The sequence below is a fragment of the Hemitrygon akajei genome, chromosome 1 (genome assembly GCF_048418815.1).
Source record: "Hemitrygon akajei chromosome 1, sHemAka1.3, whole genome shotgun sequence".
NCBI classification, from domain to species: Eukaryota; Metazoa; Chordata; class Chondrichthyes; order Myliobatiformes; family Dasyatidae; genus Hemitrygon; species Hemitrygon akajei.
In genome coordinates this window covers 26,577,648-26,596,237 of record NC_133124.1, presented here as the reverse complement: position 1 = coordinate 26,596,237, position 18,590 = coordinate 26,577,648, and the positions used below count along the sequence as shown (strand labels likewise).

Sequence of the window (18,590 nt, the reverse complement as noted above, 5' to 3'; positions counted from 1 at the left end):
GACAAGATCTCCCCCTGGATAGGTCGCCAGTCTATCACGAGGTTAACCCCCATGCTGGTACCCAGTACCCATTTTCATCTGGGTGGACTGAAGCAATGTGCGGTTAAGTGCCTTGCTCAAGGACACAACACATTGCCTCAGCTGGGGCTCGAATTCACAACCTTTAGATCGCTAGTCCAACGCCATGCACCACACATTTGATCAGAGTCAGGTTTAATATCACTGGCATATGTCATGAAATATGCAGCAGTACATTGCAGCTTATAATTAAAAACTACAACTTACGATAATGTTAAAAATGTAATGTTTAGTGTAAAGAGAGGAAAAAAGTGAAGTAGTGTTCATGGGTTACTCATGCATTCAGCAATCTGATTGTAGAGGGGATGAAGCTGTTCCTAAATTGTTGAGTGTGTGTCTTCAGGCTTCTGCACCTGCTCCTTGATGGTAGCAATGAGAAGAAGGCATGCCCTGGGTGATGGGGGTCCTTAATGATAGATGCCACCTTTTTGTGGCATCACATTTTGACGGTGTCCTTGATGCTGCAGAGGCTAGAGTCCATGATGGAGCTGGCTGAGCTAGCAACTTCCTGCAGCTTTTTCCGATCCCGTGCAGTGGCCCCTTCGTATCAGACGGTGATGCAACCAGTTAGAATGCTCCCCATGGTACTTCTGCCAAGATTTGCTGAAGTCTTTGGTCATGTTCCACGTCTTCTCAAAGTCCTGATGAAATATAGCCACTGTCATGCCACCTTTTTTAATTCCATCAATATGTTGGTCCCAGGAAGAATCTTCAGAGATGTTGACACCAGGACTTGAAACTGCTCACCCTTTCCACTGCTGAACCCTCAATGAAGATTGGTGTGTGCTCCTTTGACTTTCCCTTCCTGAAGTCCACAATCAATTCCTTGGTTTTACTGATATCGAATGCAGACATACAGACAGACAGACATACTTTATTGATCCCGAGGGGAAATTGGGTTAAAATGCAAGGTTGTCGTTGCAACACCACTCAACTGATCTAACTCGTTCTAAAATTAATGTTAACGTTAACGTTTTGTGACCACAGGGCTGTAATGTGACGAGTTCATGTTTCCAGTTGAAGGCCTCATGTCTCTTTCCTCAGATGCTGGCTGACTTTGTGTCTATTCATAGCTTTTGGCTGGGGTGAGTTTAAGAGGGAAGTTTGTTAGCCTCCAAAATGGGCTCTGAGCCATAATGGATCAATTACGAGAATGTGGCATGTGCACACGCGGCCGATTGATCGGGCCTTTTGCTTGGCAGAGGTGCTCTCTTTATGAACAGGCTTTTAAGTGTTCTTGTTTTAATCTTGTCAGGTCCACTTCATCGCTCCTGCACTGTAAATTGCTCAGCGTGTACCATGGCTACCATGACTCAATGGTGGTCGTCCATTGTATCCAACAATGACAGGAGGCCTGTGCAGAAGAGTTTTTAAACTGGAGGAGTAATTGCACTGGGACAATTCTACTTTCTCATTCTTGGAAGTACAGGTCCAGTGGTAAGAGTGGTTGTCACAACTGGGGTCTTCCTTGGTTGTAGTGGATGACCATGACTTCTGTGCCTTGTCATGCCCTTCCCCTCTCCACGGAGCGTTGCAGAACCACCTTCCTGTCCATTGGATCCACCCAGTCCACCAGAGCTGACCATCACATGCTAGGACAGGCAGGTCCCTCTCTCACCAGGGTATGAGACCCAATGGCCACCCTCACCTGGTCTAGCCCACCTATCAAAGTGGCCACTGTCACATTCAAATAGCTACTTGGAGCCACAGGTGAGAGCTGAGTGTCCAGTGGGGACCAAAGGTGAATCAGCTGCCCTGGAATGGGCACGCCATGCCCCTTCACCAGATATACCTCCACTCCCTGGACAACCCATACACAAAAACATGACTCAGTCAAAAAGTTTAATCATACTACTTCACCATCATTCTTGCTCACACAGATACAACAGGCTCACAATGTGCAACCTGTTCTCAATATACACTCCTGTCCTCCCCGATTTGAGGTTGTGCAGGTTCCAATGAAAATACCTGCTCCATTTCCAACACTGTAGTTTCCATCCGGTACAACAGCAGCTGAAGCATACTGCTCAGGGTCTGGAGTGGGGAGCACCAGATGGAGACAGTCAGCAGCAGCCCAACGTGTGAGGTGTTCTACCACTGACAGAACACTGCAGCAGGAGGCAGCAGGCCATGTTATAAAGTAGTATGTTATGTTATGGCATGATTAACTTATTATTATTTAATTATTTGTGGTTTTATATTGCTATATTTCTACACTATTCTTGGCTGGCGCGGCTGTAACGAAACCCAATTTCCCTCGGGATCAATAAAGTATGTCAGTCTGTCTGTCTGTCTGAAGCAAGGACCCTGGTTCACAGTAACAGTTCTAGAGGCAGGCTAGGTGAGGTAGAGAGGAGGAGAGATGTCGTCTTCTCACAGGAAAGCAGCAATGAGAAGAGGCCGCAAAGCAAGAGAGCCAAGAGGTCTGGTGCCGATGCAAACCTCTGTGATGATACTTCATTTCTATTTCTTCTCCACGCCTGTTCGATGGCCTCATTTCTCAGCAGGTTAGGTTCAGTCCTACATGTTCTTTGTAATTCTCTGTATGAACTGTCTCCAACGGGCGTTCAGCACTTCAGATCCTGAGCAGCCTGTCTCAGCTGCAATCGCACCGACGGGAAACTACAGAGTTGGAGATGGAGCAGGTGCTTTCAGCGAAACCTGCACCGCCTCAGACAGGGGAGGGCAGGAGTTTATAATGAGGGGACTCTGTTATGCTGGATTAGTATGATTAAACTTTTTGATGAGTAGGTTAGTTGTCCTGTGATGAGGCTAGGATTAAATAGGTTGGTTTTTGGGTGAAGCGGCTCACTTCCCTAAATAAAAAATAAATAAATGCATAATGAAGTGTAGCATAGAGAAAATGCAGTGCAGCTACACAATAAGGAGCAAGGTCATAATGAGGCAGAATGTGAGGCAAAGAAGTATTTATTCTGTGGGCGGTTAACCTATCAAAACTTTACAGACTACGTCTTTAGAATATGGGAGGAAACACACACGTTCCACAAACTCCTTACAAGCAGCATCGGAATTGAATTATCGGAATTTATCCACTGACGTGATAAATGCTACGCTACCATGGCACACCGCCACGGTAATGGTTTAACTCTAGCTCTGCATTGTCGTAGCTTTACCTTATCCTACCTCAACATACCATATAATGATCTGATCTGTATGAACAGCCTGCAAGACAAGCTGTTAACTGTATCTCAGTAAATGTGACAATAGCAAACCAATTCCAAATCCAATTCTTACACGTTTTACCAATTTCCGGCATCTTCCCCCCTTCCTTTCCAGTCCTGATGAAGGGTCTCGGCCAAAAACATCGACTGTTCACTCGCGTCGTTAGATGCTGCCTGACCTGCTGAGTTCAGCCTGCATTTTGTGTGTATTGCACCAGTTACGAATGGCTGGTTTGGTGACTTGGGCCAAAATAATGAGTTTAGCCACCAGAGGGGGCAGTAAACGCATAGATTGGGTGAAATAATGACCGAGTGAATTAAATCAGAGCAAAAGAAAACTATTTCATAGAGCATAGAAATCTACAGCACATTACAGGCCCTTTGGCCCACAATGTTCTGCTGACCATGTAACAATTCTCCAACTGCCGGTAATTCCCCCCCCCCCTCCCTTCCCCATCCCACTTTCACTCTGCCTCTTCTTCCAGCTGCCTATCACCTCTCTCATGATCCTGCCTTCTTCTACTACCCATAGTGCTTTCCCCCTACATTCCTTCTTCACCTCTCCTGCCTATCCCCTCCCTACTTGCCCCCCCACCCCTTGATCTTTCCTCTGATTGGTTTTCCACCCTCCCCCCACCTTCTTTATAGGGCCCCTGCCTCCTCCTTCTTCAGTCCTGACGAAGGGTCTCTGCCCGAAACGTTGACTGCTCATTTCAACGTTTGCTGCCCAACCTGCTGAGTTCATCCAGCGTGTTTGTACGTGTTGATTTGACCATAGCATCTGCAGTGTACTTTGTGTAACCTACTCTCAAAGCTGCCTAGAATTTTCCTACTGCATAGCCCTCTGTTTTTCCAAAAGACACTATTGTATCCACCTCTACGACCGTCGCTGGCAGTGCATTCCACGCACCCACTACTCTCTGTGTGAAAAACTTACCCCGACATCCCCCTTGTACCTATTTCCAAGCACCTTAAAACTATGCCCCTCGTGTTAACCATTTCAGCCCTAGGAAAAAGCCTCTGGCTATCCACACAATCAATGCCTCTATAGAGAGAGTGCAAAGGAGATTTACAAGGATGTTGCCTGGATTGGGGAGCATGCTTTACGAGAATAGGTTGAGTGAACTTGGCCTTTTCTCCTTGAAGCAACGGAGGATGAGAGGTGACCAGATAGAGGTATATAAGATGATGAGAGGCATTGATTGTGTGGATAACCAGAGGCTTTTTCCCAGGGCTGAAATGGTTAACACAAGGGGGCATAGTTTAAGGTGTTTGGAAGTAGATAAAAGGGGGATGTCAGGGGTAAGTTTTTCACACAGAGAGTGGTGGGTGCGTGGAATGCTCTGCCACGAAGGTGGTAGAGGTGGATACATTAGGGTCTTTTAAGAGACTCTTAAATAGGTACATGGATCTTAGAAAAATAGCACAGAAATAGGTCAATTGGCCCATCTAGTCTGTGCCGAACCCGTTATTCATAGTTCCATCAGCCTGCACCTGAACCATAGCACTCCATAACCCACCCATCGATGCACTTATCCAAACTTCTCAAATTTCTCTGGTTGCTACGATAGCATAGCAGTTAGCATGATACTGTTTCAGTTCAGGGTATCAGAGTTTGGAGTTCAATTCCAGCATCCTTTGTAAGTAAGTTTATATGTTCCTTCCCGTCTACACGTGTGGGTTTCCTCCGGGTGCTCCAGTTTCCTCCAACAGTCCAAAAACATACCAGTTAGAAGGTTAATTGGTCACTGTAAATTGTTCCATGATTGGGCTAGGGTTAAATTGGGGGTTGCTGGGCAGCATGGCTCGAAGGGCCAGTTCCACACTGTATCTCTAAATAGAAGAAAATTAAACCTGCATTCATCACTTCCACTGGCAGCTTGTTCTGCACTCTCACCATCTGAGTTCCCCATCAGGTTCCCCTTAAATATTTTACCTTTCACCTTCAATTTATGACCTCTAGTTCTAGTCTCAACCAGTCTTAGCGTATTTGCCTTATCTATACCAGTCACAATTTTGTACACCTCTGTTAAAACTCCCCTCATTTTCCGATGCTCAAAGGAGTAAAGTTTTAACCTATTCGACCTTCCAGTTTAAGATGGTGCTGGTGAATCTCAGTGACTTCTGGCTGGCGGCCGATGAAACAAGGAAAATAACTAAATGCTTTGTTAATCATTCTTCTTCTAACAAACGATCATGGCAAGTCTGTGACTTCCCTCTGGACTTGGAGGCAATTTGATGTGGCAGAACCGAGGCGAGGCGGGGCAGCAAGCCCATCGCCGAGAGCGAGGAAGACCGGGAGTTTGATCGATTTAAGCAATTGGAAAGGTCGGGTACAGGCCAAATCAAGACAATGGGGTCCAGGCCCAGAGCATACTGAAGCGACAAAACCCAATGTTTGATCGGCAATTTAAGTGGATCGGAAAGGTCAGGGTGTCAGGGTCTGAGGCGATGGATGGTTGTTGATCATGCCTACGCTGAGCTAAGGGTCTGTGGACAGGTCTGACCTTGTGGGCTTGAGTTCAGAATGCCACTTGCTTGCATTTATTGCCTGCATGATTTCATCTTTTTCTCACATTGGGTGTTTGATGGCCTTTTTAATGTTTATTTTGAGGGGTTTCTTTGTTTTGTGGCTGCCTGTTAGGAGCTGAATCTCAAGGTTGTATAACATATACATGTTTTGATAATAAATGTACTTTGAACTTTGAACTTCCCCAATAACTCAAGTCAAGTCCCAGTGACATCCTTGCAAATTTTCTCTGTACTCCTTCAATCTTATTGATATCTCTCCTGTTGCTAGGTGACCCAAACAACACACAATACTCCAGATTTGGCCTAACCAATTTACTCCAATTATTCCAATTACTCCAGATCTGGTCTTACACAATTTTAACATAACATTGCAACTCCTGCACTCAATTTTTTTTAAGAAGCCCAATGAGCCAAGTGCTCTCTTCATGACCCTACCTACCTGTGATGCCACTTTCATGGAATTATTGATCTATATTCCCAGATCTATCTGTTCTACCGTACCCTACCCTCAGTGTGCAAGTCCTATCCTGCTTTGTCCTCCTACAGTGCAACACCTCACAATTGTCTGCTTTAAATTCCTTGGATTAAACCAGGAAAAGTAAGTATAAAGTCTGGTAAGGGCAGTTCAATGGTGGAGCAGTTTTGGTGTTTTCAGGTTGTAGTATGCCTTGCCAAATTTTTATGAAGTCATGGATCCTTACATAAATGCAGATTTGTGGCTGGTCATTTCAAGCAACTTTGTCGTGTGCAAATTTCTGTCTGATGGTATCAATATCGATTTCTCCTTCCAATGAACAACCTGCCCACCCCCTCCCTTCCTCTATTCCCCACTTTGACCTTTTACCTCTTCGCAGATGCCTATTCTTTCCCCTGGGTCCCCTCCTCCTTCCCTTTCTCCCATGGTCTACTCTCCTCTCCTATCAGATTCCTCTTCTCCAGCCCTTAACTTTTCCAACCCACCTGGCTTCACATATCACCTTCCAGACACCCCCTTTCCCCTCCCCCTCACCTTTTAATTCAGGCATCTCCCCCCCCCCCCCCCCCACCCATCCCACTTCCCTCTCAGTCCTGAAACATCGACCCGAAACATCGGCCCGAAACATCGACCGTACTCTTTGCTATGGATGCTGAGTTCCTCCATCATTTTGTGTGCGTTGCTAAAAGGTCTTTTTCTTTACTTAACAATGACTATATCTGTAACACTGCCCAAAAATTTGAAGCCCAACATCAGAAACATGACATTCACAGCAAAGGCAAACCTTCTAAGTTTTCTCCAGTGGCCTCCCATGCCGTCATGTATTGCTGGATACATGCTGTTGCGTCTATCTCTGCGTCACAGACTCAGCATGCCAAATACCTTCTTTATTTACTTAAACCACTACCATGCCTAATAAGTAGCAGGAGCTGGTGGGAAGAAACCTGTTTGCGGTGAAGGGAATTTTCTCTTTCTCTTTCTCATTCTCATTTAATTGTTAGATCAATCTATCTATCTAACTAACTGAAATTATCAGCTCTGAGAAATGCTGAGTGACAGTGGTATTGTGACTCAGGGAATGGCAGAGGTTAAGCATAAACTTTTGGTTTCAGCTGTGGGGCACTGATCATAAAAGTGGACACGACAGTGTTACAGACCACAGTTAGGGAGTCCCAACTCAGGTAGAGTCCTTTCCAGAGTCATGGGTTTGTTTTGGGGAGCTGGCCATTTTCATATTTATTGCTGTAATTAAATGGTTCTGCCTGAGAAAAGATCTTGAGGAAGGGTTGTAGGCCAGAATTTAGGCTGTGATCAGGAGCGAAGTTTCAGCTGAGCCAGCAGACAAGCGTTGAATCACAATTGGCTCTGACCAGTTTTAAGCATTAATACAGAAAAGAATGTGTTAGGACTCTCAGCCTAGAAAAGACATTCTGGCCACCCTTGATTAATCTCTTCTCCAAGTGCAGATTTATCCTCCCCCCTGGAATTTTTCCAATAATTTCCATAGCACTGCTGTTGGTTAGACACACTGGCCTACAACTAATCTGATTCTACTGATGGACGGATTAGTAAATTGCGGGTATGCTATGCTGGCATCATAAGCCTGAGGACACTTGCAGGCTGGCCTAGCACATATTCAGACTGTTTTGGATGTTGACACCCACAACACATTTCACAGGATGTTTCAAAGTTTTGGTGTGCGTGGGACAAATAAAGCTAATCTGCTCTGGCTTATCTCTACTGCCCTTCTCGAAAAGGTACTACATCCACTGATCTCCGGCCATCTACCGACTCTTTTGTGACCAGAGGTTTGAAACTGTCTGCCCAACTCCCCCTAGTATTTCTGCTGCGTGGCCCTAACTTTTTGTTCATCGCTTCTTCCACCTGTTGCCACCAAACTCACATCCCCACCTTCTGAAGCTGGCACTGGCCCCTCACCATCTTCTGCCAACCATCCTGTGTGGAACTGCTTCCCCAATGTGTCCACACTCCCTCATTCTAATGTGCTTCAGAGTCCAGTTTCAAGATCTTCCAGAGCATGCCAGTCTGCTTGAGAGATAGATTAACCTGTCCCCAATGTAACCCCACTTCCATCGACCCTTTACCAGGTTGAGTTAAGCACGAGAAAAATCTTGTTTAAGAATGGTTACAACAGCACGTTCCACTATCTCCCATCCAGCCCTTCCTTCACCATCACAAATGTCATGTTACCAGGCGCAGAGGTCCAATATATGGATCTCTTAGACTGCTGGTAGCTACAGTAGATAAGGCAATACTCCTGTACATTCATCAGTGAAAACAGTATATTGGAGCTGCCTGTCACAACACTGGACAGTCCGCCTGTTCTGTACATATGGAAATAGACAAGGTCAGAGGCATTCTCAGTATAAACACAAGTCCGAACCAGAAATAGGAAACCAAATAAATAAACTTCTGGACAAAACTGTACCCATGTGAAGGTTAGCAAAGAATCATCCATTGCAGGTAACAAATTTGGCCTTTTTGGCAGTTTGGCATCCTTAATGCAGTATTAAATCTCTTTTGAAACATTCAGTCTCAGTCAGTGTCATCATAAAGTATGGCTGTATGTGCTAACCAATTTGTATTGGTCTGTTGTTAGTATGAAATTACTCTACAGAGCTTGGGATGAAACAGAATTTAGTGTTATGGAAATAAGTAGATGCAATTTTAATCTGGTCCTACTGCAAAGTCAAAATATAAATGATTCTGATAAAGATCCGAAGTGGTCAATGCAGTTTTCCCTGCTTGTGTCATGGAACTTCCTGTCATTGCACTGAAATAAACCAGATTAAGTATATTCAGAGGAATGTTCAAAAAAGCAGAGGTATCTTGGGCTCCCTATCTATAAATCCCTCAAAGTTGCCACACAAGTTGATAGGGTTGTTAAGAACGCGTGTGGAGTGTTAGGCTCCATTAGTCGGGGAAGTGAGTTCAAGAGCTGCAAAGTAATGTTGCAGCTCTGTGAAACCCTGGTTGGACCATTCTTGGAATATTGTGTTCAATTCTGGTCACCTCATTAGGAAGGATGTAGAAGCTTTAGAGAGGGTGCAGAGATTTACCAGAATGATGCCTGGATTGGGGAGCAATCTTATGAGGATAGGTTGAATAAGCTATGTAGGGTTTTTCTCTTTGGAGCAAAGAAGGGTGAGAGGTGACTTGATAGAGGTGTACAAGGTGATAATCGAGTTTACAGCCAGAGATTATCCCAGGACGGAAATGGCTAATATGAGGGGGCATAGTGTGTGAAATACGCTGCCAGGGGTGATGGTAGAGGCAGATACATTAGTGACATTTAAGAAACTCTTATGGATGATAAAAAATGGGAAGGCTATGTAGAAGGGAAAGGTTAGAGTAGGTTAAAATGTTGGCACAACATTGTGGGCCAAAGGGTCTGCACTGTGCTGTGATGTTCTATGTTCAATCTACATTTATACTCACAATCAGGAGTTGAAAGCAGTAACAATTCTCAGGAAAGAAAACACTCTAACAAGAAGATATCCTGAATTGCACTTGTAGTTTATTATTTCATCTGTTTAGTATTGCCAACACAAGCCAGAACACAGTAACCCAAGACTACACCTTATTTTACCTTCCAAAAGTTAATGGCTTCAGCACAGGAAAGTACCTGGGTGCTTGCTGCCCACAGAAACAACACTGGAAATCTGATTTGTCCTCGCTCCATTAAGCAACATAAAATATAAAATATCACCTTAAAGATCAAAATCTACATTACTTAAGCAGTTTATTCAATAACTAAAGAAACCCAGCATATTGACCTTATCAAATTGACCTTCTTATTTTAGCTCATTTATTGTGTTTAAGGCAAGTAATGTTGACCTTGTAGCTTCTCCCGAACAGATGTACGTACATGATAAATACAGGTTTGATGCCAGTTGGCTTGAAGAAATTGCTAAGTCTGAAAGGGTAGTAAGTTAATATTTTCAGGCAACATTTAACCAAACTAATAAGCAAAATATATATCCTCATCTTAAGTTATGTGTACATACATACCCCAGCATGCATGAATGCATGCAGAGTGTTCCACAAATTCTCAAATGTGATCTCTCTCTCACACACACACACACACACGCACGCACGCACACACACGCATGCACGCACACACATGCACGCACACACATGCACACACGCACCTTTGCAATGAAAATTTATTTTTGTCGCTAAACCAACTGAATGGATTCAAAAGTTGTTTTCTTTTAAAAACTTGACTAACTATGTTTTGTTGCGAATAAACAATAGGATTTAAGTCACAAGACAAATAAATTTAATCCAATTCATTATATTAGACTTCTTTAAAAAAAAGAATAACTTTACACTCAAAGTTTCAAGGAAGCTGATAACAAAAATGTCGGAAATTATCTCTAGAGCATTAACATAAAGTATCAGACAGTTTGTTTAGGCTCATCTCTCTGGTAAAATGAATTGCTGGAACCTTGCAATTTAAAGTAGAACACTTCAATAACGAACAGATCAAAATGTTCACATGGGAGTATTATGATTATTATTTATAACGCTATGAGCTAAAGAGGCAATCTAAACAGCTGGATTCACTGGGCTCCAATTGTTGTAAAGTTGTACACTGTTTGCCTGCAATGAACTCAAAGAATATCTTTAACATTCCAGGACAGTTACGTTGACAAAAGCTCAGCTCAGCTGAGTTTAAACTAAGTAGTCACTATCTCTGTCAGCTTCAGGAAGAAAAGATATCCTTCTGAAGAGTCCTTAGAAAGCACCAATCTCCATCCCCCAGGGTCTGTAGGGCTTGCCGATGTTGTTGGCTGAAGTCTGAGTTGCTGAACTGAACGTACTGGGTGAAATCAACGGGAAAGACAGAGGAAATGCAGATAGCGATGACATTGAGAACAAAGGGGGGGACAGTTTTGTGGAGGTGGTAACAACAGGAATGACTGGACCCACACTGCAACTAGGAGGCACCCGACGTGGGGACGTCTCAGAGTGCGAGGAGGTCCCGATCCGGTTTTGATGGTGAGGCTCCGTCAAGGCAGTACTGCTGCTGTTGTGGACAACCGGTGGCATCAGGAGCGGGTGCAGATGGTGATGCGGGTGGTGACTGAAGCCATTGCTCCAGGGAAAATGTCCGATGCTTGGGGGGGCAGTGTTTGCTGCTTCCCTCTGAGATGCATAGTTGTTGAGGTGAGAGACCAGGCGCACTCGGAGTGGATCGGAGCTCTCCAGGCCTTCAATGATACTCAAGTACCGAGCCACTTCAGCCAGACATTCTCGAAATCCCAGGCTGCGGTAATCCATGGCTAGAGCATGAGCATCAAAATAACCTAAAAAGATCAGATTAAATTGTTTTATTTTATAAGTTAAACAATTATAATTATGTATTTATACAATAAATATTCTAACGGCAGTCCATTCTGGAGACTTGAGAAGTTTTGAAACTTAAAGGAATTCAACTGCATTTTACAGGAGCACCATCGGGAACATCCTGACAAGTTGCATCTCCTCCTGGTATGGGAACAGCCGAGCATCAGACCGGAAGTCCCTCCAAAGAACAGCTGAGAGGACCATAGGGGTCTCCCTTCCATCTAGCGGGGGCATTTATCAGGAGCACTGCGCACGCAGCGCCATTAGTATTATCAAGGATCCTTTCTGACTTTCTACCATCAGGCAGGAGACAGCGTGATGCATAAAAACAAGAACGGTCCAGATGGGAAAGTTTCCTCCCACAGGCCATAAGGCTTCTGAAACTCCTTGCCACACCACATTTGAAGTGTCACTGGCTAATCCATTCTGTACCTGACAATATTTAATTTATGCATTTTAGCTTGAATATTTGTGCACAAATCATCTTTAGTTTTTATCCTTCCTTTTCTAAGTGATTGTGTATTATATGTGCGTTATGTGTGCTACACCCTGGTTCTGAGAAACAATGTCTTATTTGATGGCATAAATGTATATATAGTTAAAGGACAATAACCTGACTTTCTTATAGAAGGAATCCCATTTGTCCCATTATAAAGTAACAATAACTTGCATTTATGTGTTGAGTTTAACATAGTAAAAATATACCTTGGCTGCAAAATCAGACAAAATGGGCACTTAGACAAAAAATTGGACCAGCTTGGTTGAAAGGGAAGATTTTACAATAACTTAAAGATGTTTTAATATATCTTGAATATTTTAAGATCCGTTGTCAGCTAATCCACATTAATAAATTTAAAATTAAAATAAGTTCATGTTCTCAGCTCAGGAGTTTCCAAACGTTGCATATACTATGTAAACGTCGACTCAACTGATAACAGCCAAACTGGGTTGGGAGGATCAAACTGGTGAAACTCTGAGATACGGATTAGGACGTTGTTCTTTAAAAATCTCCACAGCCATAGAGAACACAACTAGAAAAACTGCCCAGAATTTCAAACGAACACCAGACGGAATCCCGCATTGTTGAAGTTGTCGGTAGATACAAGAAATACCAAAAAAAAACTATTGTTACCTTTGCCACCAGCCGCATGCAACATCTTCAAGTGGTCAACAGTCATCTGCAAAATCTCTGCCTTTTCCAGCTTGGCGGATCCCTGCCAACAGAGGTAGTAGCTACAATTAAACCTGAGCGAAACCGGTTTGTCAAAATACTGCACACGTACGCGATCAACGGTTTCCTTAGTGCTTACTTTTATTAAAATTATACTTTTAGCTTTACTTGCCTCCAGAAAGTACTCAAAGAGTTTTTAAAGCGACTTAGTTGATTTTGTTGCAAATGTTTTTGTTGAAAATTAATACTCTTTCACTTACTTGTTTCTCATAAGCGCTCGGCACCAGCCTTCGTAGTTCAGACAGGCTGTTGTTAATACGATCCCGTCGACGTTTTTCTATAATCTATGTAAAAGAAGAGTTTTCTCAATTAGACAGAACACGTACGAACAATTTTCGTTCAGATTTCATAGAGCGAAAGCGATCCTGTTCCCCCAGGTGATTGTGTGAAACTTACCCCGCGCCTCCTTTTCCTCGCCAGGACCTGTGAGGTGGTACTGGGGGACATGGAGCCCGTGGCTGTGCTGGAGTTCCTGAAATTCAATCCAGCAAACCGGAATCAGCATTTTAGCACAGAAGTTCTGCATAAAGTTCGCAGACCGAAGCCGGTTTAAAAACAAATCAATAATAAAACACAAGTTCCAGAACTTAGATGGTGAATACGCGCAGCAAAAGCTTTTATTATTATTCTAATGCGTGCATAATTATGCTTCCATAATTAAGCTACTCCTGATATAACTTCCGGATGTAAGAATAAACACTATCATCTCTACTAAAATTCTCGTAACATTACCCGTTTTCATCGGCGCTTTCTTTCTCAACTTCGATCATTTCGTCCAATTCACTGTCCGACGAGCTGTAATCGTGAGTTCTCTTCATGTTTGGCTCAATTGTTCCCGTGTGTGCTCTAACATTAATGGAGCTTCCAGCAGATATTGTCCGCTCCGCTGCCTGCCACAGACTGGTAGCTTTTCCCACGGTATTGCACTTACCAACTCCTCCACTGACCTGTCAACCCCCCGCCACTGGTGGCGGCGATTGACAGCTCGCGCGGCCCATTTGCCGGGCGCCCGTGCTCCGGGGCCGACCGCCGGGCTCTGATTGACGGCTCGGCCCTTCCACTGAGGAGGCGGCCTCTCGGGGCCGCCGCGTTGCCATTGGCCGAGGCCGCTGGCCCCCGGCGGGCGGCGGGCCAATCGGCTCGCGCTGCCCCGCGGCTCAAACGTCAAACACGCGCGGGTCGGGGAAAGCGTGGGAAAGTTGCAGCGGCCAGCGGCGCGGGCCAATCAGAGCTGGCGGCTGTCGGGCGTTCGAATGAAAGTAGCAATTGGCCTGGGCGACTGTCGGTCTGCGGCGGACCGTGTGAACGGTAACATTAGCCCTCTCCGAGGCACGCCAGCCAATTCCAGCAACGGCGCCGCCCCTCCACTCATTGTACACTTCACACTGGCCGAGCTCACTCGCACCATTCATTTTGTATAGAGACATCCGCACTGCTGAGAGAGAGAGAGAGGGAGGGAGGGCGACAGACAGACAGGCAGACCAACCCGCCTTCTCCAATTTCACGTATACAAAGGATACGCGATGGGAACCATGCAATACAGGATTTTACTGCATGCCCTGGTCAAAACAGCACAGCTAGAAACCACGGTTCACACAAATGTACGAAATGCTCTCGGGGTCCGAAGATTCTAAGATACAACATCCAGTCCGTATTTATCGCCATGCACGCCGAATGGTTAGGGAATACAAATTATTTCACGTTTATGCACTTGAGCTTGTGTTTTTGCCAGAACACCGCTGTTTATATTCTGCGCCAAGGCGTGGTGTTGTAAAAAGATAATGAGGGCCATTAAAAACAGAAATGGAATTTTGCAGCGCCACAATTAGACAAAAAAACCACAATCAAAAACAAAATCTCAATGCTGGAAATCTGAAACAAAAAGCTAGGGGGAAAAAACTACTGGTCAGGCAGCATTTGTGGAAAGAGAAACCATCTGTGACCCTCCTATAAAACTCAGTTGGTGACCTCAGCCACCTAAGGAAGAGCAGAACGGCAACTTTTGGCACTACAGGAAGACAGAAGGTTGAAAAAATAACTCAATGTGCTTCAATGAAATTGTGTCATGGAATATTTGATGACCACATGAGAGAAGCCAGTTTTGTCTGATCTATGGAATCTGGCGAACCTGTGGAATTCTTTGCCACAGGCAGCCGTGGAGGCCAAGTCTGTATGTATCTTTAAGGCAGAAGTTGATATATTCTTGATTCCTTCTGGGCATGAAGGGACGCAGCGAGAAGGCAGGAGACTGGAGCTGAGAGGAAAATTGGATCAGCCATGATGAAATGGCAGAACAGGCATGATGGGCTCAACGGCCTAATTCTGCTCCTACATCTTAAGGTCTTATCTGAAAATGGGCATCTCCAACATTTTGGTGTTCATTAAGCATCAGTCTCAAATGAAGGATTTGGAGTGGACCGCGTGTTTGATAAACAATTATTATATTAAAGATGTGCTACTGCCCATAATGCCACTGGGTTTTAGGGCAGCAATGAAGGTTCAGCGTTTAAGGGCTTCCTTCAGTAGCTTCCTCTCGGTTTTCACTACTGTCAGTCACACAAGTCCCAGGTGGAGACTCAGGAATACCGTCACACTCAGATGGAGAAGGATCCTTCATTGCTGCTTCCATAATAGTTTTGTTTTACCATTCAGGGTTGTTAGCCCTGAGCTGAACTCCCAAACCTGTATGACCAGAAGACCACACTTAGTCTGGCCTTCACCCTTTGACCTGTTTACATGGGTGACCCTACCAAGAGCCAAAGCATAAAGCCCTGACTCCAGACAACATAGGTCTCTGGGGCATTGAGGCACTCAAGACTCCAAACCACGACAAGGTTGTGGTCTTCTTGTAGATTTACTAAACACACAGTTTCATATACATTTCAGGGATTCATTGTGAGCAAATCTATATGATAGAGTATCCTGGCAGAATTAGACCGAGGAGGTAAAGGTAAGGGAAGTCCTGTTCATCATAAACAACCCTCAGATGAAGATTTCCCAAGTTTCTGGTGTGGTCTGCTGGATTCCGCTGATTTATGACTGACACAGACTGTGGGCCTGCCCTTATCAGGACTTGACATTCCACAAATTAACTTTACAAACACAAATCCAGAACATCCCAACCTCTCCATCCAAGTTCACACTACTTAGGAGAATGGCTCATTTCGCAGACGATCATGTCCACAAAACACTTCAGGGGTGTTTGGATATTTAATTTCATGGGTAGTGTGTTGGGAGAGTGCAGGATAAATCCGTGAACATGCTAGTTTCAATAAAGTATATAAACTGCATATAATTAACCATTATCACTGGAAATAATACAATGAGGGTTACAACATAGTGGCTACGAAGGAAAGAGATGAAACCATAATTTAGAAGTTACTGTAATTGGAAAAAGGGGAGTTTACCATTTTTCATTCTATTCAAACAGGTATTAATCAACAAGCTAATTGTAACTTTATTATTGAAAAAAACAGGAAAATAGAGTATTTTATTGACATGAACTTGGCCTGTCAATACACTAATATTTGAATATTACTTGCTATGTAAAGTTCTTAATTCAAAGTTAAAGTAAATTTATTATCAAAGAACATATATGTCACCACACTGAGATTCAGTTCTTTGTAGGCATTCACAGGAAAATAAAGAAATGCAGTAGAAGTTATGAAAATCTAAAATAAAGACTTACAAACAGCTAATGTACAAAAGAAGACAAACTATGCAATCAAAATAAATAAATAATACTGAGAACATGACTTTGTGAAGTCCTTGAAACTACAGGTTGTGGAAGTCATTTTTATCGTGCCGTCAAAATTTTGCAACCTCTATCATCAGCAAAGTGCTTTTCAATCATACGATTAAAAGTTGCTAAATGAACTTATTGTTACATTGTGCACTATTGTAATATTCTCTTTTGCATTTATGTTGGGAAATTATTTTTTTTATTCGCTGTCTACAGAAAATTGCGCTGATAACAACCCCACGATATGCTTTCAGATTTCGGGAATAAAAAGTTACCACCAAAAGTTGCAGCTTTGGAGACAACTGAAAGTTCAGAAGTTCGAATTGCTCCTGGAAGACTGTCAGCAAATTGAGACCATGACAAAAAAAAAGTTGCCAAGAACTGAGCAAGCCTTTCTTCTCAAAACTTAACATCTTTATTTCTGCAGGCCTTGAGCTTAAAGTTTCTAAATGCATCCTATAAATCTGTTTGTCAGATTTGGAAGCCAGCTGAGTTGATATAAATTGCAGATATTTTTCTTTAATTTTATCTTGATCAAGTTTTTCTTTCACTTGATCATGAATCTTACACCTCTAACTTCTTTATTGCTAGCTGCATGTAATCTTTCAAAAGCTGTTTTGCCTTAAATTTGAATAAAAGTTTTACTCAATCATAATTTATATCTTGTCCGGCTTGCATTTTAATGAGGACATACTCTAGAATTGTGGATGGTGAATGAAGGCTTAAACAAACAAGCCATTCTGTAAGGTTCCTTTCTTGGCAAACAATCTCAGAAAATGTATCCAAGGGTCAAAGATTACCTTTCATCAGGGGAGGTGATAATTACATGGTGAAAAAAGACTGCAAGGGAGGAATAGGGTTAGAAATTGTTACCAGAAATTGGTGCCACTGTAGCTTCTCCAGTCTGAAAACTTGGGACACAGAATACAGAATTGACATTCCTAAAAAAAACTGGGATCATCAGAAAATTATTTTTTTCACCTCTATTGAGAACCTTGGCATTGGAATACTTTTAATTTTGGAAAGGCTTTCCTATATGGTGATTAGCAGCAGTTCCTGCTGACAGTGTGTCAGTGTTTCCTAACAAAAAACAGCCCCCCACAGCACGCAGAAGTAACTGGCTGCTAGTTAATCAGATCCTGGCTTTTCTCTCTTTAACAGTGTTCACTCCTGCCTCTGACAGAGACGGGATCACAGCCTCCCGTCAGTGCCACTCCGATTCTCACACCACGTTTTGTAAGCAGGAACTGGGGCACTCAGGAGAATTCCTGTTTACTGCGTTCGGCGGCCGGGCTCGCTTCGAACAGCGCCGTTGGCTGAAGGGCCGAAATGGATAGCGGCAGCCGGGAAAGGAACGGAAGAAGCCGGTTAATGGAGAGAAGTGAAAGATGAGAATGGGTGACTGCGGGAAGGAAAGGGAAGCAGGGAGCGGCCAGGAGAAGGAGAGGAAACGTCGAGGGAGGGTGGGGAGATGGGAACTGGTCACTCGGAGGAAGAAGAGGATCAGAATGAAATGAGGGAGCAGACAAGAAGGACATCTTGGAATAAAGAGGAGTGTTGATGGACAAATACCTCCCTCAATACTTGGGCTGAAAGAAGGGCAGAGTCCCGGAAAGTGGGAGGAGAAGCTTGAGGGGTGCAGGCAGCTGGGAGAGAAATCTAATTACTTCTGAGGAAGTGCCATTCTGATGAACCTCCAGAACCTTTTAGAACTGCAACCTCGAATTTGGTTTCTGCCTGGGAAGGTGTGTACACCCAGAGATTATCCATCAGCCACTCGCTTTCATGTCGTGTCATGATCAGAGCTTTCTCGAATAACTAGCTCACATGACGCACTTTGTAGTGGATCCCAGTTGCCAAGGCTGGCTTAAGTGAATCCTTTTCTAAACATCACCCACTTGGTAACTCTACACCCTTCCGCGCGCGCGTGCAAACGGGGATTATTCTCTCTTCGTTGACCTGAAGAAACCAACGTTT

At 43.8% G+C, this 18,590-nt stretch overlaps 1 protein-coding gene and 1 long non-coding RNA gene across 2 annotated transcripts; one reads left to right on the top strand and one right to left on the bottom strand.

The window, feature by feature from the left end:
- Nucleotides 1-9,783: 9,783 nt before the first annotated feature.
- hey1 (hes-related family bHLH transcription factor with YRPW motif 1) lies at nucleotides 9,784-13,924 on the bottom strand. The gene is made up of 5 exons (XM_073039961.1): nucleotides 13,604-13,924; nucleotides 13,268-13,343; nucleotides 13,072-13,155; nucleotides 12,773-12,854; nucleotides 9,784-11,600 (listed from the first exon to the last, which is right to left on the bottom strand). The coding sequence occupies exons 1-5, from the start codon at nucleotides 13,687-13,689 to the stop codon at nucleotides 11,029-11,031; spliced, it is 900 nt and encodes a 299-aa protein (XP_072896062.1). The 5' UTR covers nucleotides 13,690-13,924; the 3' UTR covers nucleotides 9,784-11,028.
- A 381-nt stretch (nucleotides 13,925-14,305) lies between these two features.
- LOC140725032 (uncharacterized) lies at nucleotides 14,306-17,272 on the top strand. Its single transcript, XR_012098242.1, has 2 exons — nucleotides 14,306-14,548; nucleotides 16,868-17,272. It is a non-coding gene; the product is annotated as an uncharacterized lncRNA (long non-coding RNA).
- The last annotated feature ends 1,318 nt before the right edge of the window (nucleotides 17,273-18,590 follow it).

What these genes read in the sequence shown, in the direction of transcription:
- hey1 (XM_073039961.1), bottom strand. Translation starts at nt 13,689, where the DNA reads ATGAAGAGAACTCACGATTACAGCTCGTCGGACAGTGAATTGGACGAA. An exon ending in CGAGGAAAAGGAGGCGCGGG is followed by an intron (nt 13,156 to 13,267) that starts GTAAGTTTCACA and finishes TCTTTTACATAG; the next exon opens with ATTATAGAAAAACGTCGACG. An exon ending in CGAGCGCTTATGAGAAACAA is followed by an intron (nt 12,855 to 13,071) that starts GTAAGTGAAAGA and finishes CTCTGTTGGCAG; the next exon opens with GGATCCGCCAAGCTGGAAAA.